The 21,425-nt window shown below is 54.0% G+C and overlaps 1 protein-coding gene and 1 long non-coding RNA gene across 4 annotated transcripts; one reads left to right on the top strand and one right to left on the bottom strand.

Annotated features, from left to right (window-relative positions):
* Positions 1–957: 957 nt before the first annotated feature.
* LOC125317724 lies at positions 958–15,965 on the bottom strand. Of its 3 annotated transcripts, none has more exons than XR_007200173.1 (4): positions 15,477–15,965; positions 14,948–15,270; positions 14,728–14,837; positions 958–1,557 (listed from the first exon to the last, which is right to left on the bottom strand). It is a non-coding gene; the product is annotated as an uncharacterized LOC125317724 (long non-coding RNA). The 3 variants fall into 3 exon arrangements; XR_007200174.1 differs by having other exon boundaries at positions 14,948–15,099; XR_007200175.1 differs by having other exon boundaries at positions 15,554–15,965.
* Positions 15,966–15,982: 17 nt separating this feature from the next.
* DUS3L (dihydrouridine synthase 3 like) lies at positions 15,983–21,405 on the top strand. The gene is made up of 13 exons (XM_048287675.1): positions 15,983–16,077; positions 16,416–16,710; positions 17,166–17,711; positions 18,087–18,128; positions 18,224–18,376; positions 18,468–18,584; positions 18,907–18,972; positions 19,044–19,154; positions 19,650–19,746; positions 20,205–20,280; positions 20,548–20,736; positions 20,822–20,950; positions 21,226–21,405. Exons 1-13 carry the CDS (start codon positions 16,034–16,036, stop codon positions 21,296–21,298), a joined length of 1,938 nt encoding a protein of 645 aa, XP_048143632.1. The 5' UTR covers positions 15,983–16,033; the 3' UTR covers positions 21,299–21,405.
* Positions 21,406–21,425: the final 20 nt, after the last annotated feature.

Genomic DNA, 21,425 nt, shown 5'->3' with positions numbered 1-21,425 from the left:
GCTGGAATCCCTGCAGAGCAGGGCTGGAACAGGCTCCATCAAATGATCATTTCCCAGGACAGCAGCTGAGATCCTCAGCAGGTGGAGCCCACTGGAATCACGGAATCATTAAGGCTGGAAAAGCCCTCTGAGATCATCAAGTCCAACCATTAACCCAGCACTGCCAAGGCCACCACTAACCCATTCCCCAAGTACCAAACTCACACTTCTTTTTAACACTTCCAAGGATGGTGCCTCCAAAGCCTTTCCCTGAAGGAATTTTCCTAATATCCAATCTAACCCTCCAGGGAAACCCTCTTTGATTCCAGCCTGTTCCCAGAGCAGGGCCGTGCTGCTGTCCCTGAGGTCAATATTTTTCCCATCAGCCAGGATGAATCTTTCCTCAAATCTCATGTCCTGAGACCTCGTGCCTGGAGTGGAATGGAGGAATTGTGTTAGATTTTCAGGAGAAAGGCAACGGGAATGCATGAAGGGAAGCAGAGAGCTCTGCACAGGCAAGCTCAGAGACCCTGCAATGGTCAAACTCAGCTCAGCACCCAGGAAAATACCTCTGGGCTGGCTGAAAAACAGCTCTGTTGGCTTTGTTACCCTCTGAGTTAACTTTTGGATTATATTATCCATGAAAAAATATCCTCCTGCTATGCTGGGGCTCTGTACAAAATGTTTTTCTCCCATGAACTGAACCACCAGAGCAAGGTGAAAGTCTCTCAGTGTGCTGGAGGGGGCCCTGAGATGCTCAGTACCTCGTCCAGAGCATCCCCATCGTGATCCCTGCTGGAAAGTGGCATCCAGGACCTTTGGAGCTGCCTTCTCCCACATATTCCTCACTTCCCAGCAGGGATGGAAGCCGGTGCCTGTCACCCTGCAACTCTCACAAGTGAGGTCATTTTGTTTCCTGAGCAAGAGAGTGGTCAAAGCCACCCTCACCCCCACCCTGCAGCAGGTCACAAACACCAATTTAATTAAAATTGTTATTCAAAATGTAAGTCAGAGCTCATATCTGGCACGAAATACTCCAAAGAGAATGTGCAGATCCCAGCCCTGAGCAATGGAATAGGAGCTAATTTCCTTTTAGTCTCTACACACATGTTCACATACGTATAAAATGTAAATATACAGATGTAGTCACACATATTCTTACACACAGAGAGCTTCTACAAACCTGCTCAGACTCCTCAGATGTCCAAAAGTCATCAGGACAGCGGGAATTCATGAGAAAAAAAACCTCACTTCAGCAATTTTCAGAGCTTCAAGAAGCTCCAAAGGGAAGCCCCTGGTGTTTGCCAGCCCCTCCGGAGAGAAGGGGCGAGGACATCAATCCTCATCCCAATTAGTGCTGAAAAAAACGTCCCAACTGCATTAATGGTGGGGAGCAGCATCTCACAAGTTACGGGTTGTTTCCTCGGCCATAAATCTGTCAGCACCATCCAACGTATCTGGGATGCTTGGTTTTCCTGAGCCGTGCTTAACAGACCTTTTTGTAAGGCCAGACTTGGTTAATCCAAACAGAGGCGTTTTCACTTGCTGCAGACAGGGCTGGGAGCAGATTTCAGCTTCCTAAAGGGGCGAGGATAAAATTTCCTTCTCCTAAAGAAAGGAGAAAATCAGCACAGGGTGTAGAGGAGAGGAGGATTAACTCTGTAGAGGCACCACCAGGGTGCTGAGCCCCTTTCCTTCCCCCTGGTGGGCCAGGGATCGAGGGGTGCTGGAGCCAGGGCCTGGGAACACCTCGTGGGGACACGCTGGTGTCAGTGCCACCCTGCCCTCCCCAGTGCCTGCTCCACAAATCCTCTCCCACGCCAGGACAGGGCTGTTTCACACGGTGCAGGGAGCTGGGAGCACGCTCTGCCCCTCAGCTCATTAAGCACATGACATTTCTGGCTGGGAAAAAAAAAAAAAATTAAAAATAATAATTCAGGGCTTGCTCCTAACCTTGGGTGGCTTCACTTTCTGCTTTTGCCATTCTCCTCTTAACGACTCCCAGAGCTGGGATGGCAGGAGAAGGATTGATATCCAGACTGGTTCGTTCAGGGATATTGGGCTGATTTTTTTATTGGAGCCAGGAGTAAAGATTTCTATTTTTCCAAGACTAAGGAAAGCATGTTCAGGCTGATAAATATCTGTCAGCAAAAGCCATTAGCTGATGGAGTGAACTAGAAGGGGAAAATAAAAGACAACAAAGCCCTGCCATTCCCAGTGGAACAGCTCAATGGCCTTTTCTTCCATGCAGGATTTCTAATGGATTTCTTGCAGTGCTTGCTGCAGGTCTGCACACATGGTCTGTTAAATTATGGACATCAGAACTTCTTTTTAATGAACCTCATCCTTAGGAATCACAATTAAGGAGCTTCCCAGCAGCAGTTTCTCCTTTGCTAGCAGTCCTAGCACCAGGACTGGGATCTCCAGCATGAGGAACTGTCAGCATCCTGCCCAGCACAGGTAGTGGGACAGTGCAGGGAGATCTTCTGGGCCAAACATCACAGAAATCCCAGAAATCCTCACTTCCAGCAGTAAGGAATGCACTAGGTGCCTCAGCTTCCTCCTCTGTAAAACAAAAACGATGATAACTCTGTCCCAGGCATCATCCAAGCGATGGAAGCTTTAGCTGCTCCCATGAATTTCAGGGCCAACCTCAAAACTTCCACTCCAAAGTGATCACGCACCTCTTGGTGTCAGAGAAAAGCCTCTGAAACATCACCCCAAAATCCTAAGAACTTAAAAAAAAAACCCGGTGGGAAAGGCTGTTTGTTATTTCCTCTTTAACCTGGTTGGCTTTCCAGGCAGTGGAGCAGTTTATGGCAGACCAGGGACAGGTGGTGGTTTATCACCCCGAAATAATTGGGGTCAGCAGCGCTGCCACGGGAAACGCCAGCTCCGCCGTCTCTCCTCCCCGCCTGGTTGGCAGCAGTGAAAAACGTGATTTACTGCAGCAGCAGAGGTTTATATCTAATCCTTTCTGTAATCCCTCACTCCAGGAAACTTTGGGATACGGCAGCTGGGAAGCTGGCTCAACCTGAACCTCGGGACTTGCTCGAGAGCAACAGGTTCCAGCAGGATGGATCCTCCACGGGTGTGGATCACGCTCATGCAGGATCAGACCTGGACCTGGATTCTCTACAGGCACCAGGAAGAAGAAGGATGGATGCAAAGCCTGGCTCGGCACCTCCCGCTTCCCTCCCTCCTTCCCAGATGTGGCTGGAGAACCGGCACGGCCCCAGCCATGCCACGTTCCATGAGAAAAGCCAGGATGTCATAAAACCGAGAACTAATTGCCCCCAGATGGCTCATTAAGGCCACATGAAAATTCTTCCAGGGTCAGGAAAGCACTTGTGGAAAGCACCAGGAGGTCACGCTGCCAAGAGTGCCCCGGGGCCACAGCTTGGTGACACCTGAGCACAGAATGGATCCACGAATCACCGGGAGGAGCCTGGAAGCAGGAGCAGCTTCCCAACGAGCAAAGCAGCAGCTCTGTTTCCTTCCTAGCAGGAAACCATTTATTTTCACAGAAAATCACAGCCTTTATGGATGGCTTGGGATATTCCTGCTGACTTGTGCATTGCTGGAAGCACGGCAGGTATTCCAGAGGTCCAGAACCACGCTCCCACTGCCGGCATCTTTCCAACAGCTTAAAATCCCTGCTAATCCTGCTGTCACCAAATCCAGGCCTCTCCATATCCCTCACCCCATGATATCAGGCAGGTTTCACTCCCCCCAAATATTCCTGCTAAACCAGAGGCTGCTGTAACCCCACAGTGACCGATATCCCACAGGACAACGGCCCCAGATCCTGCCCGGGCGCAGGAAGCCTTGGAGTTGCTCCTGGAGGCTGCTCCATCTGCAACTCGTCCTGTGCCAGAACGGCAGCAGGAGATAAGGAGTCTCAAAGGTCTCATGGAAAACTCTGACAAGCAGGCTATTTTCAGCTGGCCTGGCTCGCTGCTCCTGCCGGACGCTTCCCTGCTCCTCGTGTGTGCAGGCAGGGGATGAGCCCGACTTGGTGCCTCTGGAGGACAGGAGAGGGGACAGAGCTGTCCCCTTCGAGAGGAGGGGAGTGAGGGCAGCAGCAGTGGGCTCTGATGTCCGTGGGAACATTTGCACCACGGAAAAGGATCCCGAGCCAGTGAGCAGCCGAGCACCGCAGGCTGAGTGGAGCTCCAGGTTCCCACTGCAATGACCAGCAGGAAAGACTTCAAATGGTGCAGTGTCCTGGGCTCCATCTGCAGAATGATTTCAGTTCAGATGCTTTGCCTGGGGAAGGGGAGGAGGAGGACTGAGCCATGGGCAGGAAAAGTGCAGCGGTGAGGAAATTTCAGCTCAGGAAAATGAAACTCTGGGTGTTCCTCTCCGGAGGGCCTGAGCTCACCCTGCCCATGCTGTGCCTCAGGGGCAGAGCTGTTCTCACGCAGAGCGAGTGGCACCAGGCTCCACCATTTGCTCTGTCTCGACCCAAAGCATCCCACATCCTCATCCCACATCCTCATCCCACTTGTTTTCTCTGCTCATTGTTTCTGTCCACTTGCTCTCCAACTGCTTCAGTCCCCCCTGGCTCATGAACATCGGCGTCACTTCTCTTGCTGGGGCATAAAATGTGGCTTGAAAATTCAGTTCAATAAAAACAACTAAAAAAAAAAATTATATTAAAAACCCCACCCTGGTCCAGGAGCTCCTGGAGGGGAACGGAGCTGGGATGCAGCCAGCACTTGCTCCTCACCACACCCCTGGCGAGATGGGAATCGGGGCATTTGTGCTTTAGGCCTATTTTGGGAAGAGCCAAAGGGAAACCATGACCGAGGCTGATATGGAGAAGTGGACCCAAAGCAAGCTGATGGCATTTACTCGGTACCAGGGAGATAAGCCCAGTGCCAGCACGTGCCAGCCAGCACCTCCACAGCTCCCAGAGCAGGTGGGAACACTCTGAGCACCGGGGTGCCCGCACCAGGAATATCCTGGGAATTGTGCAGGTGACAGGGACCTTCCTCAAGGCTGTGCTGAGCTTGGGAGGCTCATGAGAGGGGCTGACTCCAGGGAAAGGAGTTTTGAAGGGATGAGAAAGAGAAGGATTTGCGACTGAGGCACTGCAGTGTCTGGGAACAGGATTCCTGGGATATGGGAACTATGCAGCAGACAGCTGGGGACAGGGACTGTGATTCATCCTGGATACTCTGGAAGCAGGGAAAGGGCACAGGGAGCCAAGGCGGTTAAGTAGGGATATAAGAAGGAGAATAAGCAATGGGCCTAAGGCTTTATGAACTATAAACACTGCGATGGAGGAGCTTTATATTCAAAATAAGCAAAGGCAAATTAAAGGAGGGAATTAGGGGAAGGGAAAGACAGAAGTGAGGAGAGAGAGAGAATGAGCAGAGATCTGTGCCCAGGGCCAGGTGAAGAGAAAGTTCTTCCCAGGTTTTTACTAGGAAGGAGAAGCGCGAGAAAGCGTGTGGAGAAATGAGAGAAGGAGGGCAGAGGTGGTGTCAGAAAAGAGGGGTCCTCAGGAGAGTCCTGGGTGCTCTTCAGAGCTCCCAGGCAGAAGGGGAAGAGCTGGTTTAAAGGAAAACTGGGACCAAGCAGCCAACTTGAGCAGCTGGATCTTCACTCCTGGCTGGAAAGCTGCCATGCCACACGGAATTACTCGGTGTCCACATGCACCACAGAGCCATCACCATGCTGATCCCAGCAGGCTTGGGGGAAGGATGGAAATCCCCTTCCCATGGCTGGCAGCCTCAAGAATCCAGACAGAGCAAGACAGAGAGCAGCCCTGCAAGGGGGGAAGGACCCTCCAGGCCCCTCCTGCTCCCGAGGACGGGCCCATTTTTGTGTCAGTGCCTGTGCCATGAGTAAAATTCCCAAAACCACACCAATGGCAGTGGATGGTTCTGTGCCCAACAGCGACACTTCCTCCGTGCCCCCAGGAAGACAACGAGGTCGCCTCCAAACCCTACCCCGAGCACATCCTCCCCTTCTGCCTACAAGGATCAGGAAGAAGAAGGATGCATTCAGGGAGAAGGTCACTCTGCTGGGATTGCTCCAGGTGCAGAAAAGCCTGCTCCCACAAGACCTGTTTTCCACTCCCTTGGCACCCTCAGTGGCTCAGACAAGTTTCCAAACTTTGCATCCTGATTTCCAGACCAAACAACAGTGGCCCATTCCCCTCTTTCCTCCAGCTCCATCCTGAGCCCTCAGACAGTGCCCAACATGTCCCACACATCCCTGTTCACCTCAGGGAGGGGGACAGCACCGAGAGGCTCCTTCAGGTGCAGGAGGCACTGGCGAGTCCTCGTGAAGCCTGGGAAAGTTTCATCCAGCCGAGATATTCATCGGCACCACAGCGAGGAGCTGAGTCAGGACAAGTGATGGATGTGCAGGAAGCCAAGTGTCAGATGCCTCCACATGTGCTTGATTTTCACCCAACCCAACAGGTTCCATGACCGCTGTGACACATTCCCGTGTCCCTGAGCTCCCATTCCAGGGCAGCCTCCTTCCCCCCAGGCCTGGCTCCATCCAATTACTCCTCCCTGCAAGCTCTCCGTGATGGATCTGTATTGATCCACCCCAGCTCCACGGTTTCTATCTCCATTTATCAGGCCTGCACTTCTCTTAATCCCATCTCAGCCCTCCCCAAAGTAATGAGATAAGAGGCAGGCTGGAAAGGCCGATAGAAAGGAACTGAACAAATCCATTAATGCTGTTTCTGTGCCAGGAATTACAAATCCCAGCCCTTGGTAATTAGGGCTCTGCCAGCCAGAGTCCCAGCACAGCAAAGCCAGAGAGGAAAGTCAGGCTCACTAAAATGTATCCTGAGAAAAAAGGCAATACCTGGAGCAGCAGGACATTTTGGATCATTTGCCAGGTGTGGCACTGAGGTGCTGTTTGGGGACAGGGGTGGGACAAAGTGCTCAAATCAATGCAGGTACAGCCTAAACCAGTGTGACCAGCAGCTAGCCCTGCCCTCTGGCACTGGGAAGCCATTCCCTGTGTCCTGTCCCTCCATCCCCTGTCCCCAGTCCCTCTCCAGCTCTCCTGGAGCCCCTTTAGGCCCTGCAAGGGGCTCTGAGCTCTCCCTGGAGCCTTCTCCTCTCCAGGTGAACACCCCCAGCTCTCCCAGCCTGGCTCCAGAGGGGCTCCAGCCCTGCAGCAGCTCCAGGGCCTCCTCTGGACTCTCTCCAGCAGCGGCAGCTCTGCAGGTAGGGTCTCACCTGAGTGGGCAGAATCCCCCCCTCCCCTGCTGCCCACATTGTGGGATCGGCCCAGAACACCACTGGCTTCTCCAGATCTCTCATATAAAACCCCAAACCAACCCAGCAAACCCCAAATCACAGGAAAAAGTCAAATTCAGGACATTTTGTCGAGGTACTAAACCAGAGAGTGAGGAACAACTGACCAGGATAACTGGGATACGTTTTGATTGTGACCTCTGGAAAAAACTTCCCTTGTATAAATGGAGATTAATGGACATTTCAAAAGACAGTTGCTTTAGCTTAACCCCTCCCCTCCATGTTTTCCTTGGGATGGGACCTAAGGGATGCATCACCAATGTAAAAACTAACAAATACTAATAAAATAAATAAATCGAGACACTCATCCAACCAACACCCTCCCTGGAACAGATTCAGATTCTATTTCAATTGACATCTTCTAAAAAACAAAGCCTTTCTCAGGAAAAATAAACCACGGCCACTTCAGAGAAAAACAGGGGAAGAATTGTCCAGGATCTCCCAGTTTCTGGGAGGCAGAGGCAGGAAAACAGGTCAGGAGCAGAGCACTTAGCAGAGTCAGTCAGTGAGTACCCGATTTCACCTAAATCCAGGGATTTTCTGCTTTTTGAGCAGACTTTTTGGACTCCTGATGTTTGTTGGGATTTTCCAACCCACTCTGGAGCCAGCCCCAGCCCTGGACATGGGGTTGTTGGTCCTTCTCCCTCCTGGAAGTGATGACAAGGTGCTCGGTCTTCCTCACAACTCCCACTTGAGCTGTCCAAAGGCTCGTTAGGAAATGGCCCTAATTAAGTTTGATGGATGGGAACTGGGGATTATTCCTAATCTCCCTGCAGCAGCCAGACCAGAAAGGATATTTCACACAAGAATTCAACTGCAACTGCACAGCACGTGCGTGGCCTGACTCCACAGACCCAGAACCTGTTCCCAAGGTTTCAAATCCCGAGGAAAAAGCCATGGAATGAGCAGAGTTTGGATTCTGACCCCATGGATAGCCCCTCCCTGGAGTCAGCCTTGCTATCAGGTGGTTTGTTGGATCAAAAGAATTGGGTTTATAAAGGTACAAAACAGGCCTCAATCACAAAACTGAGTCCAAAATTTAAAGTCCAGTGAACATTAAGGATTTTCCCCTTCAAAAAAATAAGACGAAGGTTTTCTTTTCTATATTTCCTTCCCTCCTCCTCTGACATGGGAGGGAATATTCCACACAGGAGGATATTTGACCATCCAAGCCCTTCCTTGAGCATTTTAGTCTTTGCACGTGGGCACGAAACTGTGAAATAATGGAAGAAACCAACAGAGAAAACACATAAACCAGAAACAACTCCACGTCGCTCCATTCCCAGTCCGAGTTCAAGCTGAAATCAAATAATTTCTCCAAGTTTTCTGTACATGGATCTGCCTTGATGACCTGGAGATCACCCAGCAGGAGAAATCCGGGCTTCTGATGTCGCAGCAAAGTACAAGAGAATAGCTGGGATAATTTACAGACAGGCTTGCTCAGACCCCAGGACACAACATGCTCAAGCAACACCTGGGAAAGGGGGGAAAAAACCAATTAGGATGAGCCAGATCAGCTCCTCAAACCGGTTTTCTGCAATCACAATCACAAAGAGTTGCATCAGTGCAAAAGGGAGAATGACACGGGGCAGTGGGGGCAGCTCCTGGGGAAAACACAGGTACATCCAAGGAAAACGATTTTACCCGAATTTACCAAGGAAAACGAACCAGCCCAGAGAGGAGTGGGGATGTGCACAGCATTCCCTGCCCAGCTTGCAGCCAGGAAAATCCCTTCTGCTTTAGCTCTCCCACAGCGGCTCATCCGGGAGCAAAATCCCTGTGGGCTGAGCTCCTCCGTGCCCAGGTGAGATCCCGAACAGCAGCACCGATCACACCCGAGCCGCTGCCATCCCTGGGAAGGCGGGATGGAGCCGTGGCAGTGCCCACAGCACCCCGAGCCACCCCGGCACCCAGTGCCCGCCTGCCGCGGGCTCATACCCCCCTCTCGTGGCAAGCACACGGCTCCCTGACCCCACACGGGAAAGGCTTTTCCAGCGCTGCATCCCGCTCGGGCTTTGCAGAGCTCTTTCCAGAGGCTCTGCTGATGAAGCACATGAATATTGATGATCTGCAGAGATGCAGCAGCAAAAGCAGCTGCGGGGAGAGGCTCTCCGAGTTCAGCAAATGCTGCCGGGTGCAGGAACCTCCGGGGCAGGGAAAGGAGAGGGAACAGGGAGATTTTGTGGAGGAGAACAGGTCAAGCTGTTCAGTCATGCTCAGGAGAGCAGGATCCTACATTGAACCAGGAAAGGGCAATCCCAGCCCAGCCCTGGGCATGGGGCTGTTGGTCCTTCTCCCTCCTGGAAGTGATGACAAGGTGCTCGGTCTTCCTCACAACTCCCACTTGAGCTGTCCAAAGGCTCGTTAGGAAATGGCCCTAATTAAGTTTGATGGATGGGAACTGGGGATTATTCCTAATCTCCCTGCAGCAGCCAGACCAGACTTCCTGGCAATGCCAGTCCAGCTCCTGGCCCTGCACAGACATCTCAACAATCCCCCCCGTGCCTGGGAGCGTTGTCCAAAGGCTCCTGGAGCCCTGGCATGGTTGTGCTGCCGTCCTGCCTTGCAGGTGAAAACGAGCACAGGCGGCTCTGGCTGACCTTCCCTAGCCCAGTTTAGGGTGCTTTTTGGGCACACGGGTCTGTTGGAGAGAGTCTAGAGGAGGATTAGAGGGATGGAGCAGCTCTCCTGCAAGGAAGGGCTGGGAGAGCTGGGATTGCTCAGCCTGGAGAAGAGAAGCTCTGGGGTGAGCTCATAGTGGCCTTCCAAGGCCTGAAGGGGCCAACAAGAAACAGGGGGAGAGACTTTGGCCAAGGGCTTGGAGTGACAGGACAAGTTGGAAAATGGGATCTGTCCTCTGCTCTGCTGGGAGCAGGAAAACCCCTACAGGAGGATGACCTACAGCTCCCACATCCTCACACACCACTAATCACAGCTCCTTCCCAAGAACCCCTCAGAGGGGATGCAAATTTGGGTACTCAATCAAATCACCACCCCCACGGATTCTGGAGGAATTCAATGGGTTTGAGACATTTCCTCTCTGTTAAACACTGCTGGAACGAGCTGGGACTCAGCTGCCGTGAGCAGGGGGAGGGAGCTCATGTACCCACACACAGAGATGTAATCTCATGTCAGAATTAAGCCAGCCTAGAGAGCAAGTGCATTAGTCCCTGCTGAGAAGGGATCCAGGGACAGAGGGGGAGAAACAACTGGGAAGAGACTTTTCCAGCTCAGGAAAGGGAGGGACAGAACTCACTGCAGCCTCCTCACTTCCCTCCAGGACAGAGAGTCCTGGTGGAGCTGCTCACGTCCAGGCTCCGAGGCCCAGCCAAAGCCTGTTTGCTTTCCCTGCACTTCCCACATCCCAGGCACAGCCAAGGTCTCCTGGAAAAAGCTGCTCCTTCACCCTCCAAGAGCCCCAGCAGGGCTGCCAGAGCTGTGTGAGTGCAGCAGAGCCAGAGGGGATGGTTTGTCCTGCATTAACACCCCAAAGATCCCACAGGAGCTTTATCAGGGCTGATAAACCCGAGCTGGGTCGCTCCCTCCCTTGTGCCAAGTGACATCTTCCCATCTCCACAGCAACACGATTTTCCAGGGACAACACCACCTGTTTCCTTGCCTCTTTTCCCACTTACTTGCATGGAACCATGTCCACAGGAGAGAGACAGCTGCCTTTTTGTGGCTGAGTTAGGCTCGAAGTGACGGATCCTGGCCAGGCTGATGCTCTGCAGTGTTGCTGAATGCAGGTCACTGCACAACACAATCCCCTGAGGTACCAGGAGCAGCCTGGAGTGGCACAGGACACAAATTAAACCACCTGGGTACAAATCCCTAAGCAAAAGGGATCAGCAAGGTCCCAGCCCCAGGGGTGTCTCTCACTCGAGGCAGGGAAGGGCAAATCCTCAAGATCCATTTTTAAGGCAAGGGTGAGTCTTCCAGAACAAAGACAGGATGGAAAACTGGCACAGCCTCATCCAGGGGAAAACTGGGGATGGTTCTCATTTTGCAAAGCCTCCTCAGCTGCTGCAGCACGGGCTGCTCCAAGTTTAGATGACATTGCATCAGTCCTCTCCACCTCTCAGTCAGGAGGAGGAAGAAAAAAGCCATCTACCCTTAGTCTGCAAAAATCCGGTGTTAGGGAGGGCTCTGGATAAAAATAGCGCCGAGGTTTTATTTTTTTCCAGAGCTAAATTAAAATGTGGGGTTTTTTTCTTCTTGTGATTCTGCCCTGCTCAGGTGAGACCCCACCTGCCTCCAGTTCTGGGGTCCCCAACACAGGAAGGATGTGGAGCTGCTGGAGAGAGTCCAGAGGAGGCACCAGGATGCTCAGAGGGATGGAGCAGCTCTGTGGGGAAAGGCTGGGAGAGCTGGGATTGTTCAGCCTGGAGAGGAGAAGCTTTGGGGTGACCTCATTGTGGCCTTGCAGGGCCTGAAGGAGCCGACAAAGAAGATGGAGAGAGACGATTTCCAAGGGCCTGGAGGGACAGGACACGGGGAATGGCTTCCCACTGCCACGGGGCAGGGATAGATGGGATATTGGGAAGGAATTCCTCCCTGTGAGGGTGGTGAGGCCCTGGGATGGAATTCCCAAAGCAGCTGTGGCTGCCCCTGGATCCCTGGAAGTGTCCAAAGCCAGGTTGGAGCAGCCTGGGATAGCAGAAGGTGTCCCTGCCCATGGCACCGAAAGGGTGGCACCAAGGCTCCATCCACCATAAGACACCCCAGAAAACACCTGGAATGAACAGGAATACAGGGCAGGGATACAACTTATTCATCAATAACAGGAAAAGTCCCCAAAATAGCAGTTTTGGAAGGTTCCAAAGCTATTTGAGAAGCCAGGCCAGATTTGACAAATAGCTCCAGCCAAAATGGAGAAAATAATTAGAAAAACATTGAAACGTGTCATTTTTAGTTGTTGTTCTAATTTTTTTTTTTTTTTTAAACTGAAACATTTTACTTCGGAAATGATGAAACATTTTAGTCCCAGCAGGATCTTGGAGCCTTTGTCCCAGCGAAACAGGAATGTTTATTCGGTTTGTCACCGACTGACTGAGTTAAATGTCAGGAGGAAATTTCAGTGTTGCTTTTTCGTGTAAAAATAAAAATTAAAAATGCACACCAGATTTTATCTGGTGGCACACAGGGCATTAGAAGAGGCCAGATAAAGGGTTGAAGGCAAGCACCTTTCCTGTCCAGATCCTCAACTCCCCTAATTCCCAACAGGCTGAGCCACGGGGGATTAGCCAACCCGCACGGAAAGGGGACGGGGTGACCTCAGGTGACAGCAGAGGCCAGAAGAGAAGGTCCCTTTTGGGAGCCTCCCATGGAGCTGCCCCAGAACGACCCTGGGAACAGCAGGGCTGAGGGTGATGAAGGCTGAGAGGGACAAAGGCTGGTGAGAGATGCCCCCCAGAGCTCCCAGAATGGAGAATTGGGACTTTCCTCCCACTCCCGTGCCCAGGGCACTGGGAAAAGCCACATCCTGCCTCTTCCATCAGCACAGCAGCCTCTGCCAAGGAATCCGCCTCTCCCACCACTGGGGCCTTGGCTGCCTCTAATTTTAGGGTCTGATGAAAAGACTTGGGGTCTCCTCCAGGCTTTCCTAACAAAGGGCTGAGTGCCCCAGCCAAGAGCCCTGGGGTCCCACAGTGCTCTCAGCACTCCCACGCCAGCCCAGCTGTCCCGTGCCTCTCCCTGCCCCCGCAGCAGCACGGCACCGCCGATCCCAGCGCTCGTCACCGCGGATCTTCATCCCAGCCCCGCTCCTGGTGATCCGATATGCACAACAGACCCCGAGCTCCAGCACACAGAGAGCTCATCCCAAAGCCATAGGCCTTGCCCAGATAATGACCTTCAGCTCCTCCAAACGCTAAGTCAGCTCTTAAACCAGCCAGGAGGGACCTGCAGCAGGAAAAGCTTTCCAAACTCCATGACACAAAGCCTGGAGCGGCTGCTTCCGAGCTTTTGAGGCGCACACCCCAATCCCAAATTGTCCCAGCACATGTTTTCTTGGAGCAGACAGAGCTCGCAGGGGCCTGGTGTGAGACCCCAGCGTGTCCAGATGGAGGGGATGGAGCTGGTGATTACGGCAGGGAGGGAATTGGGAGCTGGGACATGAAACCAGAGAGGGGAAACGTTTAAAGCTTTAATCTTGGAAACAGCTTCCTGATAGGAGATTTATGAGCAATGGGAATAGTCTCCTTTGCAGAAGGCTGGAAGCTGTGCTGCTAAAACGAGACTGGATAAAAGAGGAGACAACGCATGAGGGATGGATTTGGTTTGAGCAGAAGACAGGACCCGGAGGTTCCCTCCCAGCTCCAGCCAGCTTCCCACACATCCAACCCCACACCTGGGACATTCACCCCTCTGGCACCAGGAACCAACACTCAGCACTGCTCCAGACGAGTGTGACCAGCCCGAATCTCTCTCCCCATGCAGCTGCTCCTGGGGCTGCTACAGAGCCTCATTTTTTGGCTAATTCCTGGTGTGGTAGCCAGACCCCAGGGCTTGACACATCCGACTTTTGTGTGGGAGCCTGTGGAAGGGGCAGGTTCATTAATACGTGTTTAACTTGGACCTTGAAGGAGCTGAACTTTTCCTGACTTACTTTTCCCTGTATCTATATCCCACTTTCCTGTAATCAACCTTTCTCTTTTTCCTGCCTTGGCCTTTCCCAGTGAGTTCGTGGGTATTGGTTTTCTCTAAAGCTGCTTTAGTGCTGCTGCAGGATGTGGGACTGACAGCTGTGGCCTTCCAAGCTCTGTATTCACCCTGCATTTATCCAGCTCCTCATTCCCCTGGCTCCTCTTCCAACCTCAGCATGACCTGAAGGGGTGAGAAGATGTAAGAAACAAGAGCAGCACCTCTCCATACCTCGCAGAGAGTCATGGAATGGTTTGGGTTGGAAGAGACCTCAAAGCTCACCCAATCCCACCCCCGAATGGCCAAGGACATCTTCCACTAGACCAGGTTGCTCCAAGCCCTGTCCAACCTGGGAAAGGGTTTGTTGGGACGCTCATCCAGGGCTCAGCCTCATAAAGCTGCCGAGCCAGTGCCCTGAGCAGGGATTAGATGCTGAAGTCTGACCTCAGCTGGGTGCAGCCAGCCCAAAGCACTCTGACTTCGGGCTTATTGCCCCACAAAAACAGCAGTGAAATCACTTCATTAATCCCCAGAGCCTCGTTTCCTTCCTTCCTTCCTTCCCCCAGCCAAGCTGAAGCTTAAAATAGTATTTCGCATTCCTCATACTTCACTCCAGAACTAATTAACACCCAACCAGCCCAAAGCTCTTCCCACAGCAGCCTGGCCTCATCGTGCAACCTGCCCACCCTTGGCAGCAGCAGGAGCACCCACCAGGCTCCCAGTTCCTCCCAAAAGCCATTTCTGACGGAGCATCTGGAAAGAACTGTGCTAAAACAGGAAAACACCAGAATTCAAGCCCCACATGCACTTTTACTTCCACTCCACGTGCACACACACAAGTCTGCAGTGCCCATAAACAATCTCAGCACCATGGTAATTCTGCAACACCACGAGCAGTCCCTCTTCCAGAGGTTCCAGCAGCTCCTAAATTAGGACAAAACCCACGAGTTACCCTCTGTCTCCTTGTTGGTACCTCCACAGAGCAGGGCTGACCCCATGTCCAGCCTCATGAACACAAAGAGGACAGTTCTTACCCGGCTAAAAAAACCGCCTTGGATTCAACAGAGGGTGAGGGACGCAAAAGACAGAGCCCAGGTCTTGCTTCACTTGGATTTCACAGCCTTTTCTCGCCCTCTCAGCAGCCCAGGCCAAGCATGAGTCAAACAGGGCCGTGGAGATGATGGAGCTGGAAAGGAAACATCATCCAGGAGGGCTCCAAATACGTCACCCATGAGACACCGGCCCCCTCACTACAGCATCGTTCTTGCTCACACGCGTCAGGCTCGGAGGATCACGGAGGGGTTGTGGACCAGGAGAGGGTGTAAAGAGTAGCACAAACACAGGGAAGACGTGGCAGCTACAGGGGAGGGAGAAAAGGTCAAACACACCACGCTTGATGTATTTGGTTTTCAGCCCAAACTCCCACCCACAGGCCAAAGGCAAGGGCAGCTTGAGCACTCCAGGCAGCTCATGAGCAAGAGCTGCTTCATCCATTCAGCACTGTGCAGCCAGTGCTTGTGTTTACTGCTTAAAAATAACACTAAAAATACAAAAAACTTGTACCAAGTATCCCACATCTCTGTAGAGCTCCATCCTCTCCCCCTGACAGCAGTGAGGACCTAGGAGAGCCAGACGCTCACCCCAAAATCAGGGAATTGTTTAAGGAAGGACAATGGGGCACTTTGTGCGTCTGGCTGACATGGCGCTGTCCAGTCATAAGTTGAACTCAGTGATCTCAGGGGTTCTTCCCTGTCCTTCCAGCCGTGCCCACCCTCAGGGGCCAGACCCGGGGCAGCAGCTGTGACCCCTCACACCCAGCTGTCCCCAAAGAGAAGCCTTAAGGAGCTGCCACAACGGACGACACCTCTCCCCGGTACAAGGGCTGCACGCCGGCCTTCTCTCCCTACTTGGGCAGCCCTGACAACCATGAGGGGCTGCGGGCAGCCCCCAAACCGGCCTCGGAGAGCGCCCAAACCCCTCACACAAGACACCCCTCCGCAGCCGCGGCTCCCGCCGTTGTGAGGAGGCCGCGCCTCGGTCAGCCTTTATATACTGCCCGCCGCGCGCGCGCCTGGTCACGTGCCCGCCCCGCCTCTGACGTCATCGCCGCGCGCGGCAGCATGGCAGCGGTGGCGGCGCCCGGCGTGGCGCCGGTTCGAGCCCGGTGAGTGCGGGATCGGCGCCTCCTTAACCCCCCGGGACGTGCCTGACCCCTCCATACCCCCCCAGAACGGGCTCAGCCCCTTGATAACCTTCTCCGGTACGTGCCCGCTCCCTTCATAAACCCCCCCGGTACGTTCCTGATCTCTCCATATCCCCCTCCCACGACATTCCCAACTCCTCCATCCTCCAGTACGTCTCTGGTCCATCCATAATCCTCCCAGTACATTCCCGACCCCTCCATACTGCCTCCCGGTCCATGCCCAGCCCCTCCTGCCCTCGGTACAGTCCCTGTCCCCCCATAATCCCCGCTCCTGACCCCTTTTCCACGGACACCCGCAGGTTCCTCACCTCCAAGGAGCAGTTCCACGCCTACCTGCGGGCAGGGGGCGAGGAGGAGGAGGAGGAAAAGGAGGAGAAGAAGGAAGAGGAGCAGGTCAGCAGCTCCCAGAGCGAACCCCCAGCCAAGCGGGTGAAGGCAGAGGAGCTCAGCCAGGATGGGGAAAGCCAAGGGAATGCTGGAGAGGAGGAGAAGGAGCGCCCGGAGAAGAAGAGAGCCCGGGGGCAGAACAAGAGCCGCCCCTGCATGAAACCCAACTGCTACGAGCAGAGCAGGCTGTGCCCCTCAGTGACACAGGTGGGACACTGGGCCCTGCTCCGGCTGGGTTAGGTGGGAGATTGGGAATAAATCCCTCCCTGGGAGGGTGGGCAGGCCCTGGCACAGGGTGCCCAGAGCAGCTGGGGCTGCCCCTGGATCCCTGGCAGTGCCCAAGGCCAGGCTGGACATTGGGGCTTGGAGCAGCCTGGGACAGTGGAAGGTGTCCCTGCCATGGCAGGAGTTGGCACTGGATGGGATTTAAGGTCCCTGCAACCCAAAGCAGTCTGGGATTCCATAAAAACCATCTGGGAGAGGGTGACGTGGGATGAGTGGGACAAGTGAAGCATCACCTCCCCTGAGGTGTGTCCACCCCTCCCCTCCTGCAGCACATCCCTGGGAGCATTCCCGACCTCCCCGGGGGCTCTCAGGTGCTCAGGACAGTTCTGGCCTGTGCTGGTCCATCCCCACCTTGCCCTGCTCCGTGTTGTCCGCAGGGCTGTGCCGGGCAGTGCCACTTCGGGCCGCGCTGCCGCTTCCTGCACGACGTGTCCGAGTACCTGGCGGGCAAGCCGGCAGACCTGGGCCAGCGCTGTGTCCTCTTCGACACCTTCGGCCGCTGTCCCTACGGTGTCACCTGCCGCTTCGGCCAGGCCCACCTCGGCGACGGCCACCAGAACCTGGTCAACGCCGCCCTGGCCCAGCAGTGGGACGGGAAGCTGCTGGTGAGGAACAGCCTCTCCAAGGACCTCCAGCAGCAGCTGCGCAAGAGGAAGTTCAGCTTCCAGAAGGCCGAGGAGTTTCTCCGTGGACTCCACGGTGGGAAGGGAGGCAAAGCCACGGGGGGCTGCACAGAGGTGTCCAACTGCACAGCACCCCAGGAGGGCCTGGGAGACAGCCCTGTGCTGCAGGAGCAGGGAGAGGATCCCAAACCAGAGGCCCTGCAGAGCTCCCGAGGGGCTGAGGATGCTCCCTCCACCCCAACCCTGGGCCCGCTGACAGATGAAGACGTCACGAAGCTGCGGCCGTGTGAGAAGAAAAAGGTGAGAGTCCCTTGTGTCCTGATCCCGTGGTGCAGACTGTGCGTGGAAAGATGGCAGAGAAACCCCTTGGAGAGCCTTTAGCTGGGGGAGGCAGGCAGAGCACTCCTTATATATGGAAGGAATTCCTCCCTGTGAAGGTGGGGAGGGGCTGGGATGGAACTCCCAGAGCAGCTGGGGCTGCCCCTGGATCCCTGGCAGTGCCCAAGGCCGGGCTGGACGGGGCTTGGAGCAGCCTGGGACAGTGGAAGGTGTCACTGCCATGGCAGGGCTGTGGAATTGGATGATCCTTAAGGTCCTTTCCACCCCGGAACATTCTGTGATTCCACAAAAGCCACTGCAGCTCTGCTAACCTGCTCCTCCATCCCTGTTTTCCAGCTGGAAATCCAAGGCAAGCTCTACCTGGCTCCACTGACCACGGTAGGTGGATAACTCCATCCTCTTGCCAAAACTTGGCGCTGACACGGTTGGAACAGGGCAGATCTGACCATCCCTGTCCCTGCTGTCCCTGCCAGTGTGGCAACCTCCCTTTCCGACGGATCTGCAAACGTTTTGGGGCAGATGTCACCTGTGGGGAGATGGCCGTGTGCACCAACCTGCTGCAGGGCCAGTCCTCCGAGTGGGCTCTGCTCAAACGCCACCACACCGAGGACATTTTTGGGGTGCAGGTCAGTGTTGTCACCCCATAGCCCACCAATAACTCACTTCCCAGGGGAAAAGCTGCCTCTGGAACTCAGGGAAGCTGTTTCCCTTTGGCAGCTGGAGGGAGCCTTTCCAGACACCATGACCAAGTGTGCAGAGCTCCTGAACAGGACAATCGATGTGGATTTTGTTGACATCAACGTCGGGTGTCCCATTGACCTGGTCTACAAGAAGGTGAGAAATTCTGTCTTTGAATCCTTGTTTTCTCCCTCATTCCCCGCTGCCTGATTGCTCCTTCCAGTCTGATCCAGAGCTCGCAATTCATTTGTGGGCAGTAGATCCCAATGAGATGGGGGTTAAGCTGCTCAGGGAGCAGGGAATTGCTGTCTCTGCTGGCAGGATTTGGGAGGGAAAAGCACTCTGGGGTTTATTTTTGGTTGAAGGATCCACTTTCTCCAAACTTTGAGATGCTCCAAGCCCTACCTGAGCAGCTCCAAGGACTCTCCACTGTGTGAAGAAGAGGAAAGTCCTGACTGTGCCGTGTTTTGTCCCTCAGGGAGGAGGCTGTGCTTTGATGACTCGCTCCAACAAGTTCGAGCAGATCGTCCGTGGGATGAACTCAGTGAGTTGGATCACCTGGAGCTGAGCTGAGGGAGCCCAGTCCAGCCTGGCCTCATTCCCCCACCTCTGCAGGTGCTGGATGTGCCACTGACGGTGAAGATCCGGACTGGGGTGCAGGAAAAGGTTAACGTGGCTCACAAAATCATCCCCAAGATCCGGGAGTGGGGAGCGTCCCTGGTCACGGTACGGAGACAGATGTGTGGGGTTGGTGGCTGGGGAATTCAGCCTGGAGACGGGGTGGGGGTGACCTTCCCCTGCCTTTCAGTGCCCTCTGCTAATAAAAGAGGAAAATTCAGGTGCAGAGGGTGTTTTCCTACCTGCTCCTGAGCCTTGGGTCCGTCATCGTGGAATCCCATGGAACGGTTTGGGGAGGAGCCTTAAAGCTGATCCCATTCCACTGTCCCAGGTTGCCCCAAGCCCTGTCCAACCTGTCAGTGCCCCGGGCTGTAAATTCAGGGGCAGATCCCGAGGGATCCCTTACTGAGCTCTGCTCACCCCGCTCTGTCAGCACCCGTCGATCCCAAGGCCGATCCCGGGGCCGATCCCGAGGCCGATCCCGAGGCCGATCCCGGGGCTGATCCCGAGGCCAATCCCGAGGCTCCCTTTCCCCATCCCGCTGTCAGTGCCCCCCGTCCCTCCCTGCCTGTCCAGCGAGGTGTCCCTGGCTCTCTCCCACAGCTGCACGGCCGATCCCGGGAGCAGAGGTACACCCGGAGCGCAGACTGGGAATACATCGCCGAGTGCGCCCGCATCGCCAGCCCCATGCCTCTCTTTGGTACGTGGGGCTTCCCTTGTCACTCGTTTCGTTTCAAATTCCTTTAAAAATGGGGAAAAAACCCAGCTTCCCGAGGATGCTTAGCATAGAGGAAAGGTTGGAGCATCCCTGGTGTTGCTGATGTGGTGCCAGAGGGAAGGGACAGGGAAAAGGGACAGGTAGGACACGAATCACTTGGGTTTTTCCAGGTGTTTTCTTGCCCCTGTGGCACAGAATCCCTAAACCCTCAGGGAAAGGAGCTGGGAGTAAAGGAGGAGAGAGGAGACTGCTCCTTTTTCCCTTGTAAGGGAACATCCATCAGAAACATCCCTGGGAATCCAAACCAGGAGCCCCAGAGCCTCTTTGGAGCATCTGGACACTGTGTCCATTTTGAATTTTATCCCATGCCTGGATTAGCTCACTTTGACTTGTCCTCACGGATCACTTTGACCTCTGGCTTCTCCCTCCTTTCCGGGCAGGAAACGGGGATATTTTGTCCTACGAAGATGCAAATCGAGCCATGCAGATGAGAGTTTCTGGAATCATGATTGCAAGGCAAGTGCCTGTGTTTCCCTTTGCTCCTGAGCTCTGGTGGTTCAAGGGTAAAAAAAAGAAAAAAAAAAAGGGATTAAAAAAATCCCTAAACAAACCCAAATTGGTAAAATCCATTTGTATCGTCGGGAGCTTCTTGCTGGAATGGAAAAGGAGATTTAAAGCAGAGTTGGCTGGGAAATCAGTGCTGGAAAGTGTCTCAAATCTTCAGGAGCATCAGTGGTGGGAATAACAATCCGTTGGTTTTTTTTTTTTTTTTTTTTGCTGCAGAGGGGCACTCATCAAACCTTGGCTTTTCACGGAAATCAAGGAGCAGAGACACTGGGATATCTCCTCCAGCGAGAGATTCGACATCCTCAAGGACTTCACCAACTACGGCCTCGAGCACTGGGGGTCGGATACTCAGGGAGTGGAGAAAACCAGGAAATTCCTGCTGGAGTGGCTCTCCTTCCTGTGCAGGTAACTCTGCCCAGCCAGGAGGATCTTTAAAAAAGAATTCATTCAACCCCAGCACTCACTGCTGTTACATTTCATTTCATTCCAGGTACATTCCTGTTGGATTATTGGAACATCTACCTCAGAGAATCAACGAGCGGCCGCCCTATTACCTGGGGAGGGACTACCTGGAGACACTCATGGCCAGCCAAAACGTGGATGATTGGATCAAAATAAGGTAATAAAGCATCGAATTTCATTTCAATTGCTAAAAAACGACGTGGCAGAGCCCCTGTAGAGCCACAGGGTCGTGTGACAGCTGGGGACTGAGCACTGACCCCTCCTTGGGTTTGCTTTTGTCGTTGTCCTTGTGTCCTTCCTCCCTGTCCAAGGCCAGGCTGGATGGGGCTTGGAGCAGCCTGGGACAGTGGGAGGTGTCCCTGCCCATGGCAGGGGTGGCACTGGATGAGCTTTATGGTCTGGATTAATTCTGTAATTGATTCTTTCTCCCAGTGAGCTGCTCCTGGGCCCCGTCCCGCCCAGCTTCACCTTCCTGCCAAAACACAAGGCCAATTCCTACAGATAGGGCTGGCCAGGCCCTGTCCCACGTCAAGAGGCCTTTGGATGGGGTGTGAGGAGGAGCAGGGCTCCTCAGCTGCGCTGGGAGTTGGAATAAAGCTGATGTTTTTAGAAGCTGGTGAGTTTTTTGCCTT

The sequence above is a fragment of the Corvus hawaiiensis genome, chromosome 28 (assembly GCF_020740725.1).
Source record: "Corvus hawaiiensis isolate bCorHaw1 chromosome 28, bCorHaw1.pri.cur, whole genome shotgun sequence".
Classification (NCBI taxonomy): Eukaryota; Metazoa; Chordata; class Aves; order Passeriformes; family Corvidae; genus Corvus; species Corvus hawaiiensis.
This window is presented reverse-complemented; position numbering and strand designations above follow the sequence as displayed.

Excerpts from the sequence above, each read along its gene's own strand:
- DUS3L (XM_048287675.1), top strand. The coding sequence starts at position 16,034 with ATGGCAGCGGTGGCGGCGCCCGGCGTGGCGCCGGTTCGAGCCCG. Across the intron at positions 18,129-18,223 it reads ACCTGGCTCCACTGACCACG|TGTGGCAACCTCCCTTTCCG; the intron begins GTAGGTGGATAA and ends TGTCCCTGCCAG. Across the intron at positions 18,377-18,467 it reads AGGACATTTTTGGGGTGCAG|CTGGAGGGAGCCTTTCCAGA; the intron begins GTCAGTGTTGTC and ends TCCCTTTGGCAG.